General features: G+C 43.5%; 1 protein-coding gene across 1 annotated transcript in view; it reads right to left on the reverse strand.

Moving 5' to 3' along the window:
• LOC149786135 (uncharacterized) overlaps nucleotides 1-22,416 on the reverse strand; it is a 57,001-nt gene extending 34,585 nt beyond the window's left edge. The window contains exon 1 of the mRNA XM_089978150.1: nucleotides 22,156-22,416. Within this exon, the coding sequence (XP_089834276.1) occupies nucleotides 22,156-22,405 (250 nt within the window). The 5' untranslated portion in view covers nucleotides 22,406-22,416. The remainder of the gene's footprint in view (nucleotides 1-22,155) is intronic.
• Between the last annotated feature and the right edge of the window lie 57 nt (nucleotides 22,417-22,473).

Consider the following 22,473-nt stretch of genomic DNA (forward strand, 5'->3'; position numbering starts at 1 on the left):
GATAGTAAATATTGGGATTTGTTTTAAAAATAGATATTGATTTTTTAATGTAGATGTTGGATATTTAATCCTTCCCTTCTGTGTGGATAGTAACAATATGGGGAGTTATTGTAAGGGACGTTTTCAATCACGTCCGTGCTTGAAAAATATGAAGTCAAGCGTTCGTCATTCGCGCCATTCAATATTGAATAATCCAAGAAGATGGCTTCTAACACAATCGATAAAATGAAGACATCGCACGAAGTCGTGGACAATTTGTGGATGATAGAAGAGATGCTGGTCAAACTGGATGGGGATTACTATTCTTGTAGCCCACATCGAGTCAAAATGGAAATAAACAATTTGAGAAAGTCTAAGGAAATATTAAGGGAGCTGATGAAACAAGAAAAAGAGCAGAAGGACGACGAAGAAGATAGAATAAGAATGAGAGCCTGGAACGAAAAAATAGAAAAAGAAGAGGAGAATGAGAAGAGGAAGAAGATGAGAAGGAGATACAGGAGGAGGAAAAGAATGAGAACAAGAAAAAAAAAATGTGATGAAAAAATTGAGATGTTGGTGGAGAAAAAGAAGGAATTAGAAAACAGAAGAAACCCAAAGGCCCTTTTCAGGGCCACTTATATGAGTCGAAAAGATTTGCTTTCTTGCCTAAAATGTTTTAGTCGATTTTATAATTAAGGTATGATTCAAGTTAAATGGCATAGGAAGCAATTACTGTAAAGGTGTATGCATTGGAAAACGTGAACTATGCGGCAGAACAGGGTATTATAGAGACTGTAAACTATGCGGCAGAACAGGGTAGTAGTGAAGGGGGGCACCCTACGGACAATGGGAATTACCATTAAAAACACCCCTGGGGCACTCTACGGACAATGGAAATTTAACATGGAGAAAAATCGTGGGGCACTTTACGGACAAGGGGATTTAACATGGCAATAAATCGTGGGTCACTCTACGGACAAGGGGAATTTAACATGGGGAATAGAGTTTGGGCTTGTTTAGGGACAAGGGGAATGGAACATGGGATTTTTTTTTTTTTTTTTAAATTTTTTTAAATTTAAATTTAAATTTAGGCAATTGAAAGGCTATCTCTTTTCGAGAAATATGGCTGGCCCTGAAAAGGGCCTTTGGGTTTTCTTCTTCTAATTTCTTCTTTTCCTCCACCAACTTCTTATTTTATCTCCAACACTCTTTCTCTTCTTTTTTTTCTCCTTCTCTTCTTTCTTCTCTTCCTCCTCTTCTTCTTTCTTCCTCTTCTCATTTTCCTCTTCTTTTTCAATTTTTTCGTTCCATGTTCTTATTCTTATCTTTTCCTCTTCATCCTCCTTCTCCTCCTTGATCTCTTTCATGACACCACTAATCTTGTCCTTTGCTTTCCTTAAATTGTTAATTTCCATCTTTACACGATGGGGACTATAGGAATAATGGTCTTCAACGAGTCTTAATAGCATCTGTTCCATTATTCCTAAGTTGTCTAAAACGTCTTGCAAGGTTTGTAATTTGTCCATTTGGTTTGACGCCATCTTCTTTTTATTCTTTGCAGAATGGTTTTAACGAACAACACTGTGGGTTCTTATACGAAAAGCGCGAACGTGAAGGAAAACATCCCCCTAAAAACATAAAATGGATCTTACCTAAATCATGACCCAACAACGCGCGTACGTGAAGGAAAACATCATCCTACTTTTTTCATATAATAAAACCCTAACTATACTCTTCACATACGCTAAGAAACCCATAATCTACTATTCACATAAACATACCTCAGCTCTTACTAACACAATCACACAAACACATACCCTCACATTTTTAAGAAAGAGTTAGTGTTTATATTCACACTACTCTACCTAGACACATTGGCAAATTGATGGTTATTTCTTTTCTTGAGTATTGGGTAGCCCTGAAAAGGGCTGTTTTTTTTAACTTCAGAGGCCTTGGTTAATGGTGGCACCTTCCGGGTCTGGCACCACAGACACAACGTCTACTCCAATCATTAGTCCAATTCACATGACTTGTTTGAAGAGCAGACGGTGGGTGAGTGGCTTCACTATCCCACTCCTCCGTTTGCGGAATAGTGAACACTTCTTCTTCCCTCTGTCTTCTTTGTCTTCGTTGTGATTGTGGTTCAGCTACAGGCTGGCAAGATGTCCTTGCCTCAGGTATCACCTTGCACACAGGGTTCATCATAGGGTGACACCTGATCTCTCTCTTTCTTTCATTCTCTTCTTTCATTTTTCTCTCCTCCTCCTCCTGTTCTATTCTCACTTCTTCCACAAGGGCCTCCGCAGTCAGCTCGTTCAGTAGGTATCTGGCATACTCCAGATGCATCTGAAGTTCCATCAATTTAGTCAGTCTGTTGCTCATTTTTACTGTTGATCAATCGACAAGGGTAGCTAGACTGCCCAGCGAGTTTCAATTTATAGTGAAAGCGCGGACGTGAAGGAAAACATCCCCCTAATAACATGAAATTGATCTTACCTGGATCATGACCAAAATTAACAACGCGCGGACCTAAAAGAAACACTCGCTCACTTTTTTATGCTACCCATCACTATTTTAAAATTTTTTATTAATCACTTCAATAGACTATCCACATACGCAAGGCAATCCAATCTAACCCCAAATATACACCTCAAACAGCCCAAAAAACCAAACATCATTTTAATCTACTATCCACACCAACCTATTTTATCACTTACAAACACTAACACACAAACTCATACCCTCACATTTTTTTAAGAAAGAGTTAGTGTTTATTTTCACACTACTCTACCTACACACATTGGCAAATCGATCGTTATTTCTTTTCTAGAGTATTGGGTAGCCCTGAAAAGGGCTGTTTTTTTTTTTGTTTTGCTATGGCATTCTTTTTTAGTTTCTAAGAATGCGATGTCCTCTGAGGATAGACTTTCTGGCGATAGGTCTGCTTCTTCGGAAAGAGAAGAAGAATTCTTTGGTGTCGATACGACAATCGACAAAGCCTCTGTCAGCTTCAGGTTGCTGCTGCTGCTGTTGCTGTTGTTGCTGCTGTTGCTGCTGTCTCTGAAGTCTGTACTTCTCTGTCCATTCTTCTTTCTCCCTGTTCATTTCTTCTCTGAAGAGCTCTTCTATCAGGTCTTCAGTGATTTTTAACATTCTCACATTCTCTATTTCTTCTGGCTTCGGTATCAGACTGTCTGACCCTATGCAGATTCACGTAGGCTTCGTTGAGCTTAGCTAGTTTGGAGCACATCTTCTTAGGAGGATGAGTCGACAATGGATGGCTAGACTGGGAACAACCCGGTTCTTAAAGTTAAAGCGCGGACGTGAAGGAAAACATCCCCCACACGGTTTTCGAGCCGCAACGTTCATGAGAGGGATAGTAAGAAATGAAAGAGCATCAATCCAACATTCTTATAGCTAAACAAACCACAAAGGCATTTTTTTCAAAACACAACATTTTTTATTCAAAAATCACTTAACACTAACTAACAACAACTCTAACAATAATCCAACATGATAACATCAAACAATTTTTTCAAATGACAAACATTTTTTTCTTCAATTACTAACTACTTTGAACAGGGCTGACAACGTTGTGAATGAAATTGTGATTTCCACTGTTGGAAATCATTAGGCCATTGATGGACACTACGTTTCCTAGCTTGAGACAAAAGATAAGCATAATGGTCACAAAACCATCGATCTACTTTCACATCGTTTCTAGCAGAAGAACGAGGATCGAAATGAGTCACTAAATGTTCTAAGGAATAGCCCAGGCTGCGATGATGCAGAAAATACACACAGTACTGTCCACACACCAAGGAATCTGTGCCTTGTAATTTCACATTATTGAATCGGGTGGTTTGAGCATTTCTTCTCATAAAGTCAATGATATCGTTTTCCAAAGGGGGCAATCCGTACGAATCGAAATATTCCACACATCCTTCTTGAGGAAAGTAGACGGCTACCCAGTGGGTTCCTGGGAGATGACTGTCGTCCGTGTTGATCACGTAAGCTTGATGGTCTTTAGGTTTGCGATGAGGGAGTTCATCTTTAGCACAGACGACAGGATTCCAAGAAGACGTATACGAACTGTGGTTCAAAAGGTAATAAAGTTCCCAGGTATCCATTGATTTGTGTTTTTTTTCTTCTTCACAGGTAATAATAAGTCGTCAATTCGATCCTGACTTTTTGCTTGAAAATGTCTGACGAATAAACGGTTATTCGTTCTGTTTCCTCACTCTGATTCAGGAGAGCTTCGATACGATGGATCTCTTGAGTGGTTAATGGTGGACAAGAATGTTCACGCAAGTCTTTATACCACTGGTGCAACACGTCTTTGTTCGAGATGAGACTCCAAGCTTCGTCCAGATATTCGTCCAATTTTTCTTCTTGACTCAACATCAGGCATTTATCGTGTTGAATTTGACTGGGATGATCGTTTTGACATCCATAGCAATTTTTCTTGATCAATTCCGTCATTTTGTCGACCAAGTGTTTGGCAAAACAGGAGACTAAATGGGCTTCTTGTTCTGGCCATCTTGACTTCATCATGACAACTTCTTCGTCTTTATCTTGAGATTCTTCTCCTTCCACGGTCTCCTCACATTTCATCTCTAAAGTTTCTCCACTTTGTAAAGAGGGATAACAGTCTTCCATGGCTTTCTAATAATCTAGAATGACTTCTCTCAAACTGTTGATTTCTATCGTATTGTCAAATTCTGCATACAGGATGACGTTCACTGTTGCTGGTAGTTCTTTTGCAAACTGAAGTTCCACACGAATCTGGCCGGATTTTATAGGGTGGAAATGTCCCTCGTCGCTGCCTTGGTCTGGAGTAAAATCGAACGCCCACAAAGCATAGCCTCCTGCATAATCCTCATACTCAATGCCGTGACTGGTGTTGGTTCCTAACTGGCCGGTGGCTTCGTACAGGGACAAGTACGATCTCAAGTAATTCATCTTTGTGGGATCAAAGCTAGGTTCGAAAGGTCGGGTACACAAGGTCTTGCCATCGCGACTGACTTCGATTTTCTTCACGTCGAAGTGTTGAAAGTTGAAAGGATTTTCAGCGAAGGCTCCGTTGAAGGCTGCATTCGAGACCATACCAAGGATTAAACGTTTGGGTAACTGTCCTTGGAACAGATGATCTTCGGTTATGGATTGCAGTCCAGTAGAAATGGTGAACGTTTTCACTTCCACACGTCGTATGGGATACTTGGCGGTCGTTCTGCTCAACGTCTGACTGATGTCATTTCCCACTTTAGGTAACACTTCCACGCGTCGTACGTAGAGTCTGGCCACTTCGATTTGGCTTTTAGGATTGCCAGTCTTAGTAGCATCAGCATTAGCTAACAAATGGAAAGCGGCACTGCTACGATTCAGTCTCAGGCGAACATTGACACCGTTCAGCAAATATTTCTCTTGCAACCACATGTCCAAATGCAAACGATCCATCAGTTCTAAACTCTTTTTGCCTGTGATTCTGCTTCGTCTTGCCACAAAGCCGTCATTGTCTTCTGCGTCAGCTATCTTAAACTTGCCTGCTTCGTCATCTGCCCACAGCACACAGGCATTGAGATGACTTGTCTTGGCATCTGGTCCGTACGTCAAGAGATTTTCCAGGTAGGCACGGTAAGGGTAAGTATCCATGCTGCTGCTAACCAGTTTGTTATTCAAGTACAAGTCCACTGAGCTGAACAAGGAATGCATGAAATTGTTGACGGGAGCTATAACCTCAGCGGCATCTACTCCACCATTATCCTGATCTAGAACGTGGACTTTCAAGTACAAGTAACTGCTATTCAGATCGATGTAATCTTCGGGCTGTCCTTTGATTTCAAACTCGATGGGAGCTGAGGCTGTCAATGAGGAGACGGGATGAAATTCCACCCATTGGGATTCTTGCATCGTCATCATGGTGGGGGGCATGGCAAACAGATCCAGTTCCGTCTTGGAACAGGCGCAAGACTCTCGGTGCATCATTTTTTGTTGTTGCTGTGTCTCAATAATCGAAAACGTCTAAGTCTCGAACGGTTCTTCTTTTCTTGGCCTTTCTTGCTTGAAGTCTGGTGAAAGGGTGTTTTCTTCTTCTTCGTCGTCTCTTTCTGCCTTGTCCTTGCTGAATGCTTGACTCGGTAGCGTGCAGGGCATTTATAGGTGTGTCTCGTCGGCCTAAAATGTCTTTGCCCGTTTGCAGCAAGACATTTTTGCCTGCCCTCATGAAGGCTTCTTTAGGGTTTTGTTTGTCGATGATGACATTTTGGAGAAATTCTTTGCCTTGTGTCAGTGCCGCATCTTTCAAGGCGTGCAATCCTCGTGTCACCATCGGTTTCAAGACTGGAGCCACCGAACGAAAGGCCGATTTTAACATGTCTCCTAAACCGTGTCCTCGCTGTCGAGCAACCCCTCGGTACACTGGATACATGACTTACTTACGAGTCGTGAGAGAACCGTTTTCGAAAATGGAGTTTCACCGTGACTTTTCCTTTGGTGAATGGAATATTTTGTCCCAAATCTCCTTTTATAGTAATGTTGACCGTGTCCAAATACGACTTGCTGACCGGCAAATAGTGAGGATGGACAAATTCGCGGTGGACGTGGTAAGTGTTTCCACCTTCCTCGTCAGCGTTTGCGGCAGAATCCACTTTGAAAGGAATGACACGCAGTAACGGCACGGAGGTGTGTCCCACTACGTTGTATTCCACCACATCGGAATACACGAACATCAAATTCAGTCCTTGGTTCAGTTCTACCGGGGTATTAAAATACTGGCCAAAAGACTCGTTGTCGTAAATGATTGATAATTCGGGGAGTTTTTTTTGTTGTTCTACTTTCTTCCTCATCTCCATGTTACCGCCCAACATGTCAAACAATTCATCACAAAAATAGAAACCCATGATTTTATCCTCAGGAAATTTTATCAGGAAGCGACGAGCTGTTTTGTGGTATTCCAGGGTGACAGTTTTGTTCCTGACATTCTTAAAAGCTTCCCCAAACACGTCATTAAACCTGGTGGCTATGGTGTTGACCAAATGTTGACCACTAAAATAATAACCTGGGGGAATGAACAAGTGATAGGTGGTGTAATGTCGATTTTTTGTGTTAGGGGTTTTATGCTTATATTTGCTATTGTCATCCATCCACTTTTGCAGTTGTTCGTCATAAACTTCCACATCAATTTTATTTTGATTGGCAACGACATTGAGGACTTGGGTCGGGTGAATCATTTCGACTAAAGCCACTTCCCAATGGGCTTCGTGATCTAAGGGGATGGCTTGAGGTAATTTGGCCGTGTAACAGCACAACGTGTTGTTGGGAAACACCTCCATGGAACTGTCACTGGGTAAGGTTAAGTAAAATTGGTTTTGGTGACTCATAATTCCAGAGTTCTGTGGCTGTCCGAGGGGATATTACTGGATGTCAGAGGCGTGTCTCCGCCCAAAATGGGGTTTTGGTTGTGGATGTTGGAGTGGTGACTGGCACTGGCACTGGACACAACGTTCCCGTTCGAGGAGAATTTCAGGGAGGGGTTGGGAAGCAGGTAACCGATGCAACTGCTCAATAAAATGGTGCACAATTGTTTGTCTCCTTGTTGCAAACTCAAATTGGCGATGGCTGCCCCGATGACACAATACACCACGAAGATTTGGCAGAAAAAGACGATTTGCGTTTTAGGCACACGTTCTCCACACCACACCCACAAGGGTTGTTTTTGTAAATCTTGCACAGAAGAACTAGGGGAAGAAGGAGTGGTCGACGTAGCTGCGTCTGCTGCTGTGTGAAAGGGCATGATGGTCACTTCTTCTTTTTATAGTCGATGACTTGCGAAGCGTCGATCCAAGAATCGAAACTGGGTGGATATCCTTTCCAACGTACTTTGACTTCTTTGACACGTCGTTTGCCCACTTTACGGGTTCTGCGTTCGAGAATGCTTTCGATGTCGTACACGTCGTCTTCTTTTTTGGTGACACGTTGTAACTCGGGCAAATAAAACGTTCCTTTGAGTACTTCTCCGTTCATGTCTTCCAATTTATAGACGGCAGGATGACGGCCATGCACTCGTCCAGTGACGCGAAACAATTCGGTCGTCCAGTTAGGTAAGTAACCTTTGTCGAAAGTGCGTTTGGTTTTGCCAATGCGCACCCAATCTCCTACGGTCAACTCTCCACTTTTCTTGGGGACAGCCCTCGTCGGGGACGTACCGAACAGGCGCTCGAACACCAGCACTTCGTTGTCGGGAGTCACGTCTTGCGGGGCACGTCCGATGCTTCGATGGTAAGATTGGTTGTACGCTTGCACCAGGTGCGGTAAGATGTCGATGTACTTCAGAGTGTGGTGATGCGTAAAATATTTCCACATGCGTTCTTTCAAAGTGCGTTGAAAACGTTCCACAATGCTGGCTTTGGTTTCGGGATTCTCGGTGGTAAAAAAATGAATGTCACGTTTCTTTAATTCTTTTTGGAAAGCTTGGTTCAGAAATTCGGTGCCTTTGTCCGTTTGCCATCGAAGAGGGCGACGGCCGCTTTGTTTCAACACCCGTTGCAGGGCTCGTACTAACTCGCTGCTCGATTTGGAAGTCAAGGGCACGACCCAGGCAAATTTGGAAAAGACGTCGATGACACAAAACAAATATTTGTAACCACGATTGTAGCTGGCCAAATGAGAGACATCGGCTAAATCGGCTTGCCATTGATGATCGATGCCTTCCACTCGGGTGCGACTTCTGGCAAACTTGCGTCGAATGGGTTTGTGTAAAGTGTAGGTAGCTTGTTCTTGTAACCATCGTTGCACTTGAGGTAAACGGAGACTTTTCAGTCGCGTTTTGGCAGCACGATACAATTTTTGAACTCCTGCGTAACCTGCAGGATGGGAGGGATCGTAGTAAATGCTGGCTAAGACTTTTTCCATTTTTTTGTGTTGATTGGTGTCTTAATAAGGCACCCACTCTTGGAAGAGACTACTCTTTTTTTCTTGGGGTATTTTCTTGGATTTCAAGGCCTTGCGTGTGCGGCCAGCAATAGGTGTCGAAGAGGAGGAGGATGTCTGAGCAGGGGATATCGGTTCTTGTTTCACTTCTGTCTTCACTTCTGTCTTCACTTTCTTTTTCTCTTGTGAGGAAGAAGGGGTGGCCATCATCTTTTTAATCCATCCAATTCTGGAGGTAGGTGGTGTTGTTAACTTGCGTACTTTTTCTGGTGGAGTTTGAAACCCTTCTTCTTCTTCTTTTCCTTTTTCTGTCTTGGTCACGGGTACTGGTGGTACTGGTACTGGTACTGGTACTGGTGATGGTGCTGGACTTTTCATCAAGGTCTTAAAATCTTTCAAAGTGGGTAGAGCTGTTTCGTCTAAAGCTTTCTGGTGAAAGAGTTGCAGTCTTTGCAAGAGTTGACCGTACTTTTGCGATTTTTCTGTTTCGGACAAATCTTGGCGATCCAGCAAGGATTGCAATTCGTGTTGTAACTGGGACATCTCGCTCAAATTGGGATTGGGAGGTAAATGCGGGGTGCGTTGTTCTTGCCACCGATGGTATTCCATCCATCGTTTGTAAGGCACTAAAGCTAGTTTTCGTCCTTCCATGGGGTTGTCAGGGGTGAATTCTGAGATCTTGGGACTTCCGAAGGCCTTTTTATCTTGCTCCCATCAGTCCTCCCAACATGGTTCCCAAGACTCCTTTCAGTATGGGGCCTAACAAGAGAGGTAAAATACCTCCACGTTGGACCAACATCTTCTTTTTTTGACGAATGGGAATTTTCTTTTGAACCATTTTCCGAAGAACGTGACGATGTTTGCCTAAGCATTGTTTCTGGTGTTTGGACAAAGGGATCGTGCCTTTCAAAACGTTCAAACAACATTCGCACACGGTATCGATGACCTCTTTGGAGGCCGTTTGAATGAGTTTTTTTTCGTAGGGGTGGAGAAGCTTTGGACAGGACAGATAACAGGTCCCCATGTTTGGCTCAACGTGGTGGTAGTCCTTTTCTTTTCTTTCCTTGGGGTTTTCTGGAGGGTGACATCTTTGAGTCTTTAGGAGCACCTAAAAACACTGATACCCTACTCGGTCACAGGTCTTTTTTATACTGGAACGCGTCGCCACTGATTGTCTTTACGTTTTATCAGTTTGAGGACAGGCATGACACGTCGTGCAGGGGTACGTAACGGACTAAATCGAGCCAGTTCTTGCTTGGACAAATCCAGTAAACTTTGTAACATGCCCGATCTTTCTTGAACTTTGATTTTGGGAGAAGGTACTTTGTGAGCAGCAGCCACTGCCGCTAAATTGGAAGGTCCTGCCACTGGGGAAGTTCTTTTGGGGGTCATCAACGGAGAAGTTCTTGGTGTAATCAACGTCTCCAAGTACTCTTCAGTTCCTGGTGACATCAACGGAGAAGTGGACAAACGTGAGGCTGCCGGAGACGTTGTGGCAGGTCGTGGCTTGCGAGTGTAAGGTTGCGTCCTGGCCGAAGTGCCTCTCTTGCGACTAGTTTTCTTCTGTGGACTTTTCTTTTTTTGAGGACTTTTTCTCTGTTTCTTTTTCTTGGGGCTTCTTTTCTTTTTCCGGGGTGATGGTGGTGGTGTCTGGTAAGAGGAGGGTGCCGCCACTGGAGAAGTTCTTCTTGGGGACTTGGTCTTTTTCTTTTTCTTCTTGGGGCTTCGTTGGACTTTTGTCTTAGGGATAACTTTGGGGGCATTAGGATCCCATCTTAAGAGTGAGCGAATGATGACCCCTCCTAGAGTACCGCTCCCTCCAGGTTTCAAAATGATTTGTTTTTTGGTTTGAGTGTCGATGCGGGGATCGGCCAGTTGGACCAAAGCGACTTTGTTTCGATCGAAAAAGCGTTTGGTTTGATGAGGAATCTGAATGATTCCTTGGAGTAATTGACGTGCCGTCACCGTGAACCATCGTAAGACTTCTTTGAGACTAGCTTCTAAGACACGAGCTCGTGTTTGTGGATCTTTTTCTCGGCTGATGCCATACAAGGCACGAATCAATTTGACGGGAAGATGCGACTGAAGGGACGTCATGTTCACACTGTGTGAGACAGACGAAAAAGGGTCTGAGGTTTTTATAGATTTTTTTCATGGGGAGTGAAATGAAGTCGAGGACGGAGACGTGTACAGGACAGGCCCTCCGTCTTGGCACCAGTGGTGAAACAAGTGGGTACGAAATCGCAAATCCTCGGGGGTCGTAGGTTTCAAATCGACGAGTAAATAGGCGTGTGGAGTTTGAGTGGCATCGTCGTACGCCTGAGTCAGCCAAGGCGTTCCTAACTGTTTGGCTAAAACTTGCACTTGCGATTTATCTCGAGGGCTTTTAAACAAGACCACGTAATGCGCATTGAGACTGATGGTGCGATGGGCTTTACTTTGTTGAAACAAATTTTGGGTGATGTAAACGACACTGGCATTACGGTGATGCCCTTTGCGCGTGAACCACAATTTAATTTCTTCTTCGTCTTCTCCTAACATGTCGTCGAAAATGACCAAATGGGTTTGACGGGAGTCAGAGACGATACCGTCGTCTTCTTTAGGAATGCCTTCCACAAACACGATGGAATCGCCTTGACTTTCTCGCAAGAGGCTGTATGCCGATTGCCACTCTTTGTAACACCACACGATCCGTTGAGGCGGCCGATCGATCAAATGATGTTTATGTTCGATCAAACGTTTGACGAATTCGGTTTTGCCTGAACCGCTAGGTCCAGCAATGAGCATGTTAAAGGGATGGCGAAGATACAAAGCCTCCCAACTGGCACGATCTAAGTGTTCGTCGATGACTTTGACAGTAGAAGAAGAGGGAGCAGAGACAGTAGAGGTAGCCATGGTGTGAGAAATGTCACTTGTGACACGATAAACAAACAAGACAAGAGTTTATATACTTTTTTCAGAACACGTTTATTGAATGTTTTTTTTTCAAACATGAATACGAAAGACAAAAATACATAAAAGCCAAAGGCTTAAGTACAAGAATAAAAGGCACATGATAACGATGAATGTGGAATAAACACAAGTGTCTGTACAACAACCACATGTTTTGGGTAATGTTCTAACCAGTTCAACAGGGGGTAAGGTCACACAAGTGTCCTCCCGAAAGGGTCTTTCAGGCCTGTCCACGACAGTCCTGTCTTGGGTGACGGGTTCTTCTGGCACCGTCACTAACACGGGATGAAAAGTAACTTTTTTCCTTGAACAACTCTCGTGCATACTGGGCCACTTCTTGGGTCCAAGCCTCAAAACCCCATTCTTTCCAGGCACGGACATCTGTCCAATGGGGATGTAAGTCACAAGCTACACACACATCGTCATACACGTCTTGGGTAGCTAAAAGTTGACGAATCTTTTTTTCCTGTTGAGGTCGAGAAGTATCCAGATGAAATCGCAAGGCTTTGAGCAAAAGGAGTTTTTCGTGACCATTTAAGGCCATTGAGGTAGTAAGTACTGATCGTAAAGAGTCCACAAAGAATCGGATGGTAAACGAAATCCCAAAAAACAAGTCACTAAGACACACACCACTTGTCGTCCCAAATTGAACGGATACAGTTCTTGTAATAATTGATGGTAATGATCCACGGTTTGAATATGGTCATTGAGTTCCTTCCACGGAATCTGTTGAATGATATGTGACATAATCCGTGGCATGGCAACTTGATTTTATAGTGTCTTTGTTTCGGAAGCAATAAAGGTAATTTCTAACCAAACACGTTCGTTCTCCAGTAGGGAATTTAAATGTTACATACTGTAACTGAAACGTCAGAGTTTGTCTAGATGTTTCGTCTTTTTCTAAGCAGATTCCATGTAACAAATGTTGGTAATCCTTTAACTCGTCTTCCTCAATACGTTGCAGTAAGTGAATCTCCAAGTAACCAAAATTACGAACGTCTAGCCCATCATCATTCATATACTGAAAGTATTCAACAAGGTCTGACCAGTGAAAAAATTTCTGACGAATCAGTCCTCTTATACCATTCAGGTACCAGTGGTTAAAGATCTGGTGACGTAACGGATGCAATTGTTCTTTACGTTTGACTTGTATTTTGACTAGCTCTCGGTAAATCCTTTCTCTCAACTCCTCAGGCAAGCCCAAAATGTACTCTTGTAAAGTATCCATAAGTATATACACTGTTTTTGGAATCGCTGGGTGGTAGCCAATAGCCTCGTTTAACTTTGTGCCTAATGTAATATCCACTCATAATCAGTCTTCTTGTACTTTGGAACAGAGCATAATTTAAAAACGGATGAATCACTTTGAGTTTGCGTTTCACTTGTATTTTGATCAGTTCTCGGTAAATGCGTTCTCTCAACTCCACAGGCAAAGCACGAATGTTCTCTAGCAAAGTATCCATGAATAGGTCATACTAATTCCTCTTTGGTCTGACACAAGAAATGTACTCTTTGCACAAACATGGTTTCACTTCAGTGTCGAATTTAAATCGTTGAGTCACTAATCTACACATTACAATTCGTTCAGAAGTTTCCTCTTTCACCAAGTTGACATTGTGTTTAAGATGTTGGTAATTCGTTAACTCTTCCTCTGGAATTCGATGCAGTACGTTTACAATGATGTAACTACAATCGTCCATACCAAACCAATCCTTTTTAAAACTAGAGGATCGTTGATCAATGTCTGTCCAATGGAACACTTTCAATTGAATCAGTCCTTGTATAGCCTTCAGGTACCATTGGTTCAAACACCGGTGACGTAACGGATGCAATTGTTCTTTACGTTTCACTTGTATTTTGACCAGCTCTCGGTAAATGCGTTCTCTCAACTCCACAGGCAAAGCACGAATGTTCTCTTGTAAAGTATCCATGAACAGATTATTATGGTAAAAAGTTACTTCAATGTCTCGGCCCCACTAAAGGTAAGTAATGACAATTCGGTGACCATCGAGCATGTTCAACGTAGGCCGAATCTTGCGGTTCCCAGTGGTGAAGTGACACACCGCAACTGAAGCACTTGACTTTATCTCCTTCGCCCAAGTAGAAAAATCCGGCTCTGGCTAATTCTTCGGGGGTCGGTCCTCCCAGATACTTTGGCCATTTTCCTTTGAACGATTGAAGACGATTTTCAAAGTCGCAGTATTCCGACAAACGCACAGGGAACGAATATTCGTTTTTCACAGGTTCGTTTCGATGAGGGTTGGGTGACAGGAACAGGAGTTTGCTCAGGGCTGGATGACATCCGTAGGGGGGTAGACGTGAAGGTGAACATTCCCCTTTAAACCCGGTAAAATGTCTAAGAGGACGAGCGGCATCGCTTTCGCATCCCTCAGGTTTGACACGCACAGCATCACTTTCCATGACAGGGGCAGTGAGAACAAAGTTCCCATGATGCTTTACGGCATCGCTCAGGTCACAACGTACAGCATCGGTCCCATCGCAAGGCTCACAATCGCACTCGTCTGCAAACTCCGTTACGCAATTACAATGGTAACCACATGGACAATCGCAGTTTCCTTCCGGACATTTTCCGTCGCAATGCATGGGTCTTATCCATCCAGTATTAGTCACACTAGAGGAAGATACAACTTTTTTACAATCCCCAAACTGAAACGATGTCTTTTTCAAAGTATTCATCTTGTTCGCTCGGTCTTGGTAGTCACAATGAACTATCGATCTTGACCATAGCCCCCTTTTTATACTAGTCTCAATGCAGTCTCCAGCTTGTACATCTTTCCTTTTTTACGTTTTTTATGTCTTGTTTCGGAAGGTACCGTCTCTAAGGTACCGTCAACATTGTACCGTAGTGTAATGAGTGGAAAGGCCATAGAAAGGTAAGGGCAGTGCGGAGACCATCGAGTATGTTCCAGAATAGCTGAATCTTTATAGATACATAGATCCATTCGTAACTTCAGTCCGCAAGCGAAACACTGTACCTCGTATCCCAATCCTGACTCAGGTCCCAAGTAGACAAATCCTGTTCTAGCTAAAACATGCGAAGAAGGTAATCCTTCCCTATCCGTAGGCCATTTCTGAAACGTGTCCAATCGACGGGCACAATCACAATAGTCAGGTAAGAAGACTGGAAAATGGTAGGGTTTGAACTTGGAGTTCTCATCGGGTTTCTCACTCGATTCTTGCTGTGGCGAAGTCATCTTTCTGGTGGGTGGCTATCCTCTTACAACCAATGTTTTATACCAACGTGTCCATACGGTAAGGTGAAATGATTGGGAAGTCGAACTCGCTTCTGGTACACGATTTGATAGACTTTTTCCAAGGGTCGACTGACGATGTGGTGAGTGGGTAAACGTACAATTTTGTTCGGTTGATAGGTGGTCACTTTAAAGTTTCCATCCTCTCCCGATTGCAAGGCTTCTTTCAATACCCCAAAGTTGACCACTCGACTGGTACGATAATTCAGAGTCAGTCCTTTCACTTTGCACGTCGTGTGCACTTCTCCTTGTTTGTCCCGGTATTCGTAGCCGTACTTTTTGGGACCGCCACTGACGAAACTTAGAATCTTGTCGTCGGGATGCTCGTCTGTCCAGGCTCCTAAACGGTCTCCTTCGATGTTAGGGTGATGTTGAATCGGGTGATGGATGTAAATGCAACTGTCCGTGTCAAAGTACAGGACGCGTTCTTCTAACAGTTCTAAAGCTTCGTACAATTTTAAGCGAGCATGGGCTGTCACGTAAGCCGCAATGATGACATTTCCAAAAGGGTCGTCTTGTACAAAGTCCAGATCTTCTTCGTAATTGACCAAGATCAAATTCTCTCGAACGACGTCCACGTGTTTCATGTATTTGGTTTTGTCGTGAATCATCTGGAAGTAGCGGGAAGGTTCTGTCAAATATTCCGTCTTGGGTAAACACGGTCGTTGTGCCATTTTACCCCACAAGCAATTTAACATCACTTTGGCAAACGATCTCCTGCCTTCGTTTTTCTCGATGTGGTCTAAAGAGATGCCTTCTTGTTCGTAGTATTTCTCTTTGAATTGTATTTGGTCTTCGGGAGTGTGACACCAGGAAGGATAGCCGCTGGCTTCTTGCTTCAGTTTCAAAAAGGCATCCACGTAGTCGGCGAAAATGCCTTTCTGAGTAGGGTCACCCTTGCGGTATTGTTGTGTCTTGGGAAAGTGGCAAATTTCGTACACTTCTAACAGTTGGTATCCCATGTCCATAGCTTTGAACAATTCTACGCTGACCCAGGTTCCCGTCAAGGCACGTTCTTCCTGGCTGTGCTGACAAGGTTGGTCTTGGTTGCACGTTTCGGCACAAGTACGGCACAAGGGAAACATCAGTTTGCCTTGACAATGGTGAGGTAAGACGGGATGGTATAGGTTCGTGGGAGGCAAAACTTTGCACTTGATCAAGCCTTCGTATTGTCGAATGTTGACCAGGTCGATGTGTTCCGTCAGCAATTGCGGGTGCCCTACAGGAAAGCGACAATATTTGCACACGTAAGGATACAGCGAACACACGTCCAAGTATTTGATTTCTTCTCCTTTCTCTTCGTCGGCTTGGTACAGCAAACAGGTGGCATTGGTCCTTCCTCCGTACAAACTATCCCTCGGGTTCAGCGGGTCCATGAACTGGTAACTTTCCACGAGGCGTTTAAACTCGGGATCGGTTTTCATACGGTGATCGTACTCGTGTTCCCACATTTCCACCACTTGGTATCCTTGCTGTTCTAACTTTAGGCGTCGCTGACAAGTGTCCTGGTACAAGTCTTCCATGGTTCGTTGCAAAAACTGATTTTTAGTGCCACGGTCAGGGTAACAGACGGGACATCCGTGAAATAAGCAACCGTTAAACTCGTACACGATCTTGGGGTTTTCTAAGTCCCAGCCATCGACCGAATACGTTCCGATGGTCTTTTCGCCCCCTCCGTTGCGAGCATGCTGAATCCACTTGTCTTCCTTGTCGCACAAGTAATGTAACCAACGTAGGGCTTTGACCGAGTATTGACGTTTGACAAAGTGGGTCGTTTGAGGACTGATGACAGCCACGGTGTTTTCAGGCATGAATCGTTGTCGATACACTAAGGAACACGCTTTGGCAATGGTGCAAGCTTCTTTCAAAGGATCGACCCCTCCGTGTTCCATGAACAGTTCTCGAAATTTTCCACAACAACGTCGTAAAATGTCCACATCGGAACGACAATACTTTAACATTTCTTCCTGAAAGTCGAAAGGGTCCGAGGCGTGAGCCTGGTACCAAGCGTAGAAAGCTTCTCGTTGTTCGGTACGCATGTTGTCGGGGTCGTAATAGTGAGCCTCGGGCAAATGGGGTAGAACGGCGTGTTGATTGGCTTCCGTATTGAAAAAGTGTGGAAAGTACCCTTTAGCCATTTCTGTCATTCCAAACGTTTTAGGCATTCGACTCAAAGGCATGGCCAAGTAACTCATCGAATCTTTAAACTGCACTTGTCCCACTTGCATGAAAATGATTTTGGCTCCGTTCAAAGTCACTTTAGGACGCTCGGTGCCTTGTTCCGTATAGTACCTCAAAAGAAACTGTCCATCGTATCCGGAGAAATTGTGAGCCATCACCGTGGCATGACGATGACAATCTCCGTAACGTTCGATGTCCTCTTGGCTCCACGTCTTGTCGACGGGGTCTAAGACCCATTGGGCAAAATCGGCTAACGTGTTTGGTCCCCGAAAGATTTTTTCACGCCCTCCGGGAATCTTGCTGCAGTGATGGCAATGACTGAAGATAGGTTCTTGAATGCACTTCTCGCACGCTCGATGAGCCACGCAGAAATTAGGAATGTGAATGCCGGTTTCTTGCATGCATTCGAAATCGAAAAAGATGAAATTGCCTTTCTTCTTGTGACCGTCCTCTTTCTCTGGTGGGGGCTGGTATTTTTGCACGTAACATTGGTGTTCCAAGTCCACGATGTGGTGACAAATGTGACATTTTTTCTTTCCTGAACATACGTGTGCCTTGGTATTATTGGTACGTATGACTTGTTCACACGTAGAGCACAATCTCAGCAGTTGACAAGCGCATTTCTTCTGTGAACCTTGCGTTTTCAGATGTTGTTGGTAACAGGTAGGGCTGACAAACGTGCGCAGACAAGTGGAACAAGGCACTGGTTCTTCGCTCAGACAGGGTGAAGAGGCCAAACATCCTGTGCATTTCGATCCACAATGCTTGTGTTGCTCTCGATTGTTATAACCATGGTCACATTTCTCACAGTAATAACTGTATTTCAGGAATCCGGTGATACTGGTAATGGTATCGAAATGTTCATCGTGATGATAAAGGTGAATGTATTTTCCGTCCTTAAAGTCTTGGCCTCGAAACAACAGAGGTCCGCGCACTTCTTGAGGGTGCACTTTCAAGGTGTAGCGTGGAGCTAGGGTATCTTGCAATTTTTGCATCTCAGGAATGCCACAGGGTGTGTCTTTGGACAGTCCGGCTTGTTGTAACAGGAGTTCTGCTTCGTTTCGTTGTTTGGCTCGGTCGGAACGTTGAATAGTGTCCCAGGTTCTTTTCCATTCTACCGTGTCGTTCTTGTTGGCATAGGTTCGTCCCACCACGATGGCACGGGCTAAACACATCTGGTCATGAGGGTTCTTAATTCGGACGAGACTTGTTTTGGTGTTGCGAAGGTCGTCCACCAATAACATCTTTTTGCGTCCAGTCCCTTGAGGAGGAGAGACGTGGGTCATGTCCAGTGTGGCTTTACCATCGGTGATGTCAAACTGATCATTAGATTGTTGTACGTGTTGAATCTTGTCCATGACTTTGGAAGCAGTTAATTCTGCAGGGGTGCTAAACTCGATCCAAACAGGGGATTTCAAACCGTCGTGTTGTATGGAAAGTCTCAAGCGATCGTCTTCTTTGGGTTGACATTGTCGCTTGAGTGCAGTGAGCAAAGAATCCCACACCTCAGTGATGAACACTTCTGCTTTCTCTAACGGCACTTCAGCCTTGAAATCTTTAAACTTCACCGTGTATTTGTAAGCCGTGGTTCTAAATTTTCTAGAGGAGCGCTTTTCCGTCTCTCGAATGGAATAGTAATTTTCAGGGTTAACTAAGGGTGATGAACTTGGTTTAGAGGGTTCGGATTCTGGTTCACTCATGTCCTCTTCAAAATCACTGGCATGAATTTGTGCCAAGATTTCAGCCCTGGTACGAGGCGATAGATCACGTTTCTGCCTCTTACTTTCTTCTTCTTTCTTCTCGAATGAATGGGATCGTTTCATCTTGAAAGCAAAAAGTCAAATGACTCAAGTTCAAACACCATAAACTACTTTATAGTCATAGCAGACCAGCGTATATAAAAGGGTGTGTGTCTTGTCCTTTCACTATTCATTTCACTCTCAAGCCGAGCACAACGATGGAAGAGACTGACCAGATGGAACGTTTCGTCAGAGCTTTGCGAGGGGTCATTAGAAAATTCTCTTCAGACCAGCCTACGGACTACTCTCCTTCCTTTAGAGATAAAAGTCAAGATACTTGCTATATCTGTCAGAAGAAAGGGCATTGGTCTTCAGAGTGTCCAGACCGTCAAAAAAGAAAAAAAAACAGGGGATAAAAAAGACAAAAGTCAAGATACCTGTTATTATTGTAAAGAAAAAGGACATTGGTCTCCAGATTGCCCAAAAAAGAAACAAGAGGAGTCAGAAGAAAAGAGGAATTCTTCAGAAGAAGAGAGGGATTCTTCAGAGGAAGAGAGGGATTCTTCTGAGGAAGAAAGAAGACAGGTGAAGAAAAAGAAACAGGAGAAAAAAAGAAGAAGGGAAGAAAGCGAGGAGGAAGAAGAGGAAAAGAGTGTGACGGTGAAGAAATTCAAAAAACAGAGAGACTAAACAAGGAGAAAAGAAGAAATTAATGAACTTTTTTATTAAAGTGTTGTGTTATAAATTGTGAATTGGATTGTAAAAAATGGAGAAAAGAATAAATGAATGATATAAGGTAAGTGTCTTTGAGTTGTGATTTTAAAATAAGAAGCTACACTCACGCACTCATACACAGACACGTACTAAAAGGGTAACATGGGTGAGTTTTTTTTGAGTTATTGGCAAATTGAAATTGTATTTCTTTTCGAGAAATGTGGGTGGCCCTGAAAAGGGCCTTTTTTCTTCATGGTGTAGGGGTGAGTTTAAGCAATCAATTTTAACTGCCTTAAGCCTTTGCCACGGCCAAGGCCTACTTCTGGACTGCGTAATGTTGATGATGATAATGATTGGGTTGAAATCACTAAGGGTGGTACGGTAGGCTTAGTCACAGGGTTGACATGTTTGGCTCGGGAAGGTCGTATTCTCTTCGGTCGTGATAAAGAAGTCTGATACATTTGTTTCAGACTTCTTAACTCCGCTAAAATGTCCAACAGTACCGTGACCGTTTGATTTTCACCCTCTTGTTTCTTTGCTGCTACTTCTTCTTGCTGTTGTTGCTGTTGTTTTTTTCTTACCTCTTCTTCTTGTTGCTGTTGCTGTAGGAGAAAAGCCTGTTCCGCTTCCTTTTGTCGTTGTATAAATTTCTCCAATTCTTCTTTCTGTCTCTGTCTAAAATTCTCCACTTGCGGTAATGAAGAAAGTAACGAAGGTTCCGGAACAAATTCTTGCGAGGAGAGAAAATCCACAAAATCCCAATTCACCTCTTCTGAAAGTAAGTCCGGGTTCCCTTGGGCAGTCTCCCCTGCTGGTGCACCCCACTGGATCGTTTTCTGAGTTTCCGTCATGTTGAATCACTGTCGCATAGATTGACTGCACACAAGCGCTAGCGAATCTATATTGACTACGTGACGTCACAGACTGCTCTCTTCGGATTGGATGCGAGCTGACTGAATTCTGTAACGCGTGTTCGGATTGGTAAATGAACTCAATCCGTTTCAATCCTTCCTCCGCCTATAAATAAGCGCCGTTCACTGCATTGATTCACCTGTTCTCGTCGCTTCAAGATGTGGACTACAGTTGAGTCATCCACCCTTGTGTCTTCCATGATGTTTCGGACAGACTTGCTCATGTATGTCCGATCGAAGTGGACCGTTGTCCACAGGACAAACACCAGCCTGTGGATACGTAGGATCTACGTCGAAAGACAAGGATGCCTGAAAAGAGTGCTGATGTACGGACCACCAGTAAGACGCAGCCTAAGGACAAGAAGAAGACCAATGCGGTGCCATTTATGTTAATGAATACATTAACATAAAACCCAAAGGCCCTTTTCAGGGCCAGCCATATTTCTCGAAAAGAGATAGCCTTTCCATTGCCTACCCCTTTTTTTTAAAAAATTTAAAGAAAAAAAATCCCATGTTAAATTCCCCTTGTCCGTAGAGTGACCCACGATTTATTGCCATGTTAAATTCCCCTTGTCCGTAGAGTGACCCACGATTTATTGCCATGTTAAATCCCCTTGTCCGTAAAGTGCCCCACGATTTTTCTCCATGTTAAATTTCCATTGTCCGTAGAGTGCCCCAGGGGTGTTTTTAATGGTAATTCCCATTGTCCGTAGGGTGCCCCCCTTCACTACTCAGGGTATTATAGAGACTATAAATCAAATTTCCTGGTTCTTTGCCGGCTATATGGATTTGTTTGCGAATATTGTCGCGCGCGCTGGAAAGGGGTCGTTGAAACTATAATGTGTAATGCAAACTCCCCCTCTCTCCCCCCTCCAGATTCAAACAGAAATCCCTGCTCACCCCCAGCCCCCACACACATCGCCCCGGAAAATTAAATTGTTTGTTTCTTATACCTGTCAACGTTGCAGCTTTAATGTTGATGAGATTGTCGTAAATACGAGGCTAGTGACATTGTTATAATGGGTAGGGGTTGGAGACAATGTCATGAAGGAAGGGACTATCTTGTGATATGGGGGGACGGTGCTGACTTGGTCATAAATGGGATGGTAGGTACCATGGTCATGATATGGAGGGGATGGTCACTTTGTTACAAAGCGGAGTGTGCGACCGCATTTTCTGGAGTACGGTATTGTACACATTTCATATTTCTTGAATACGGAGAGATGATCCATGGAATATACCTGCGAACCTGCAAACATTCCATACGCCATGTTTCTTGAATACGTAGAGAGGTGTCATAGAGTTTTTCTGGCTTACCTGCTAACATGCAGCTATTCTAAGATTTCTTTGATTTTAAAGATTATTGTTTTACCTTTGTTCCTCTTGTTTTGTTTTCCCCGTGTCTTTTTTTAATATTTTTATGCTGTTTGTTAATATGATTTTCTATATTTCATAAATATTTCGTAATAATATACGCACCTCTGTATCTAACGATAAAAGTTTCCTTATTGCCGAAACTGTTCTTCTTCATTTCCAATTCAGGATGACGCAAGACAACGATTAAAATTGTCACTGCAGCAAGGGAGATACCAACAGCTAATTTCCTGGCAGTAAAAATGCGTCTCGTCTGACGGAGACAGCAAACTTTCTTCATAACCTGCATCATAATGCCGTTTGCTTGTCCAGTAAATCCATATGATCCAATAACTATTGTCTCGTTCACGGACATACCTGAAATGAAACCTTCTATGTGTCTTATGTTATGTCGATAACGTGTATGTATGCAAAACAATACTA

The sequence above is a fragment of the Sinohyriopsis cumingii genome, chromosome 12 (genome assembly GCF_028554795.1).
Source record: "Sinohyriopsis cumingii isolate HCF-2022 chromosome 12, ASM2855479v2, whole genome shotgun sequence".
NCBI lineage: Eukaryota > Metazoa > Mollusca > Bivalvia > Unionida > Unionidae > Sinohyriopsis > Sinohyriopsis cumingii.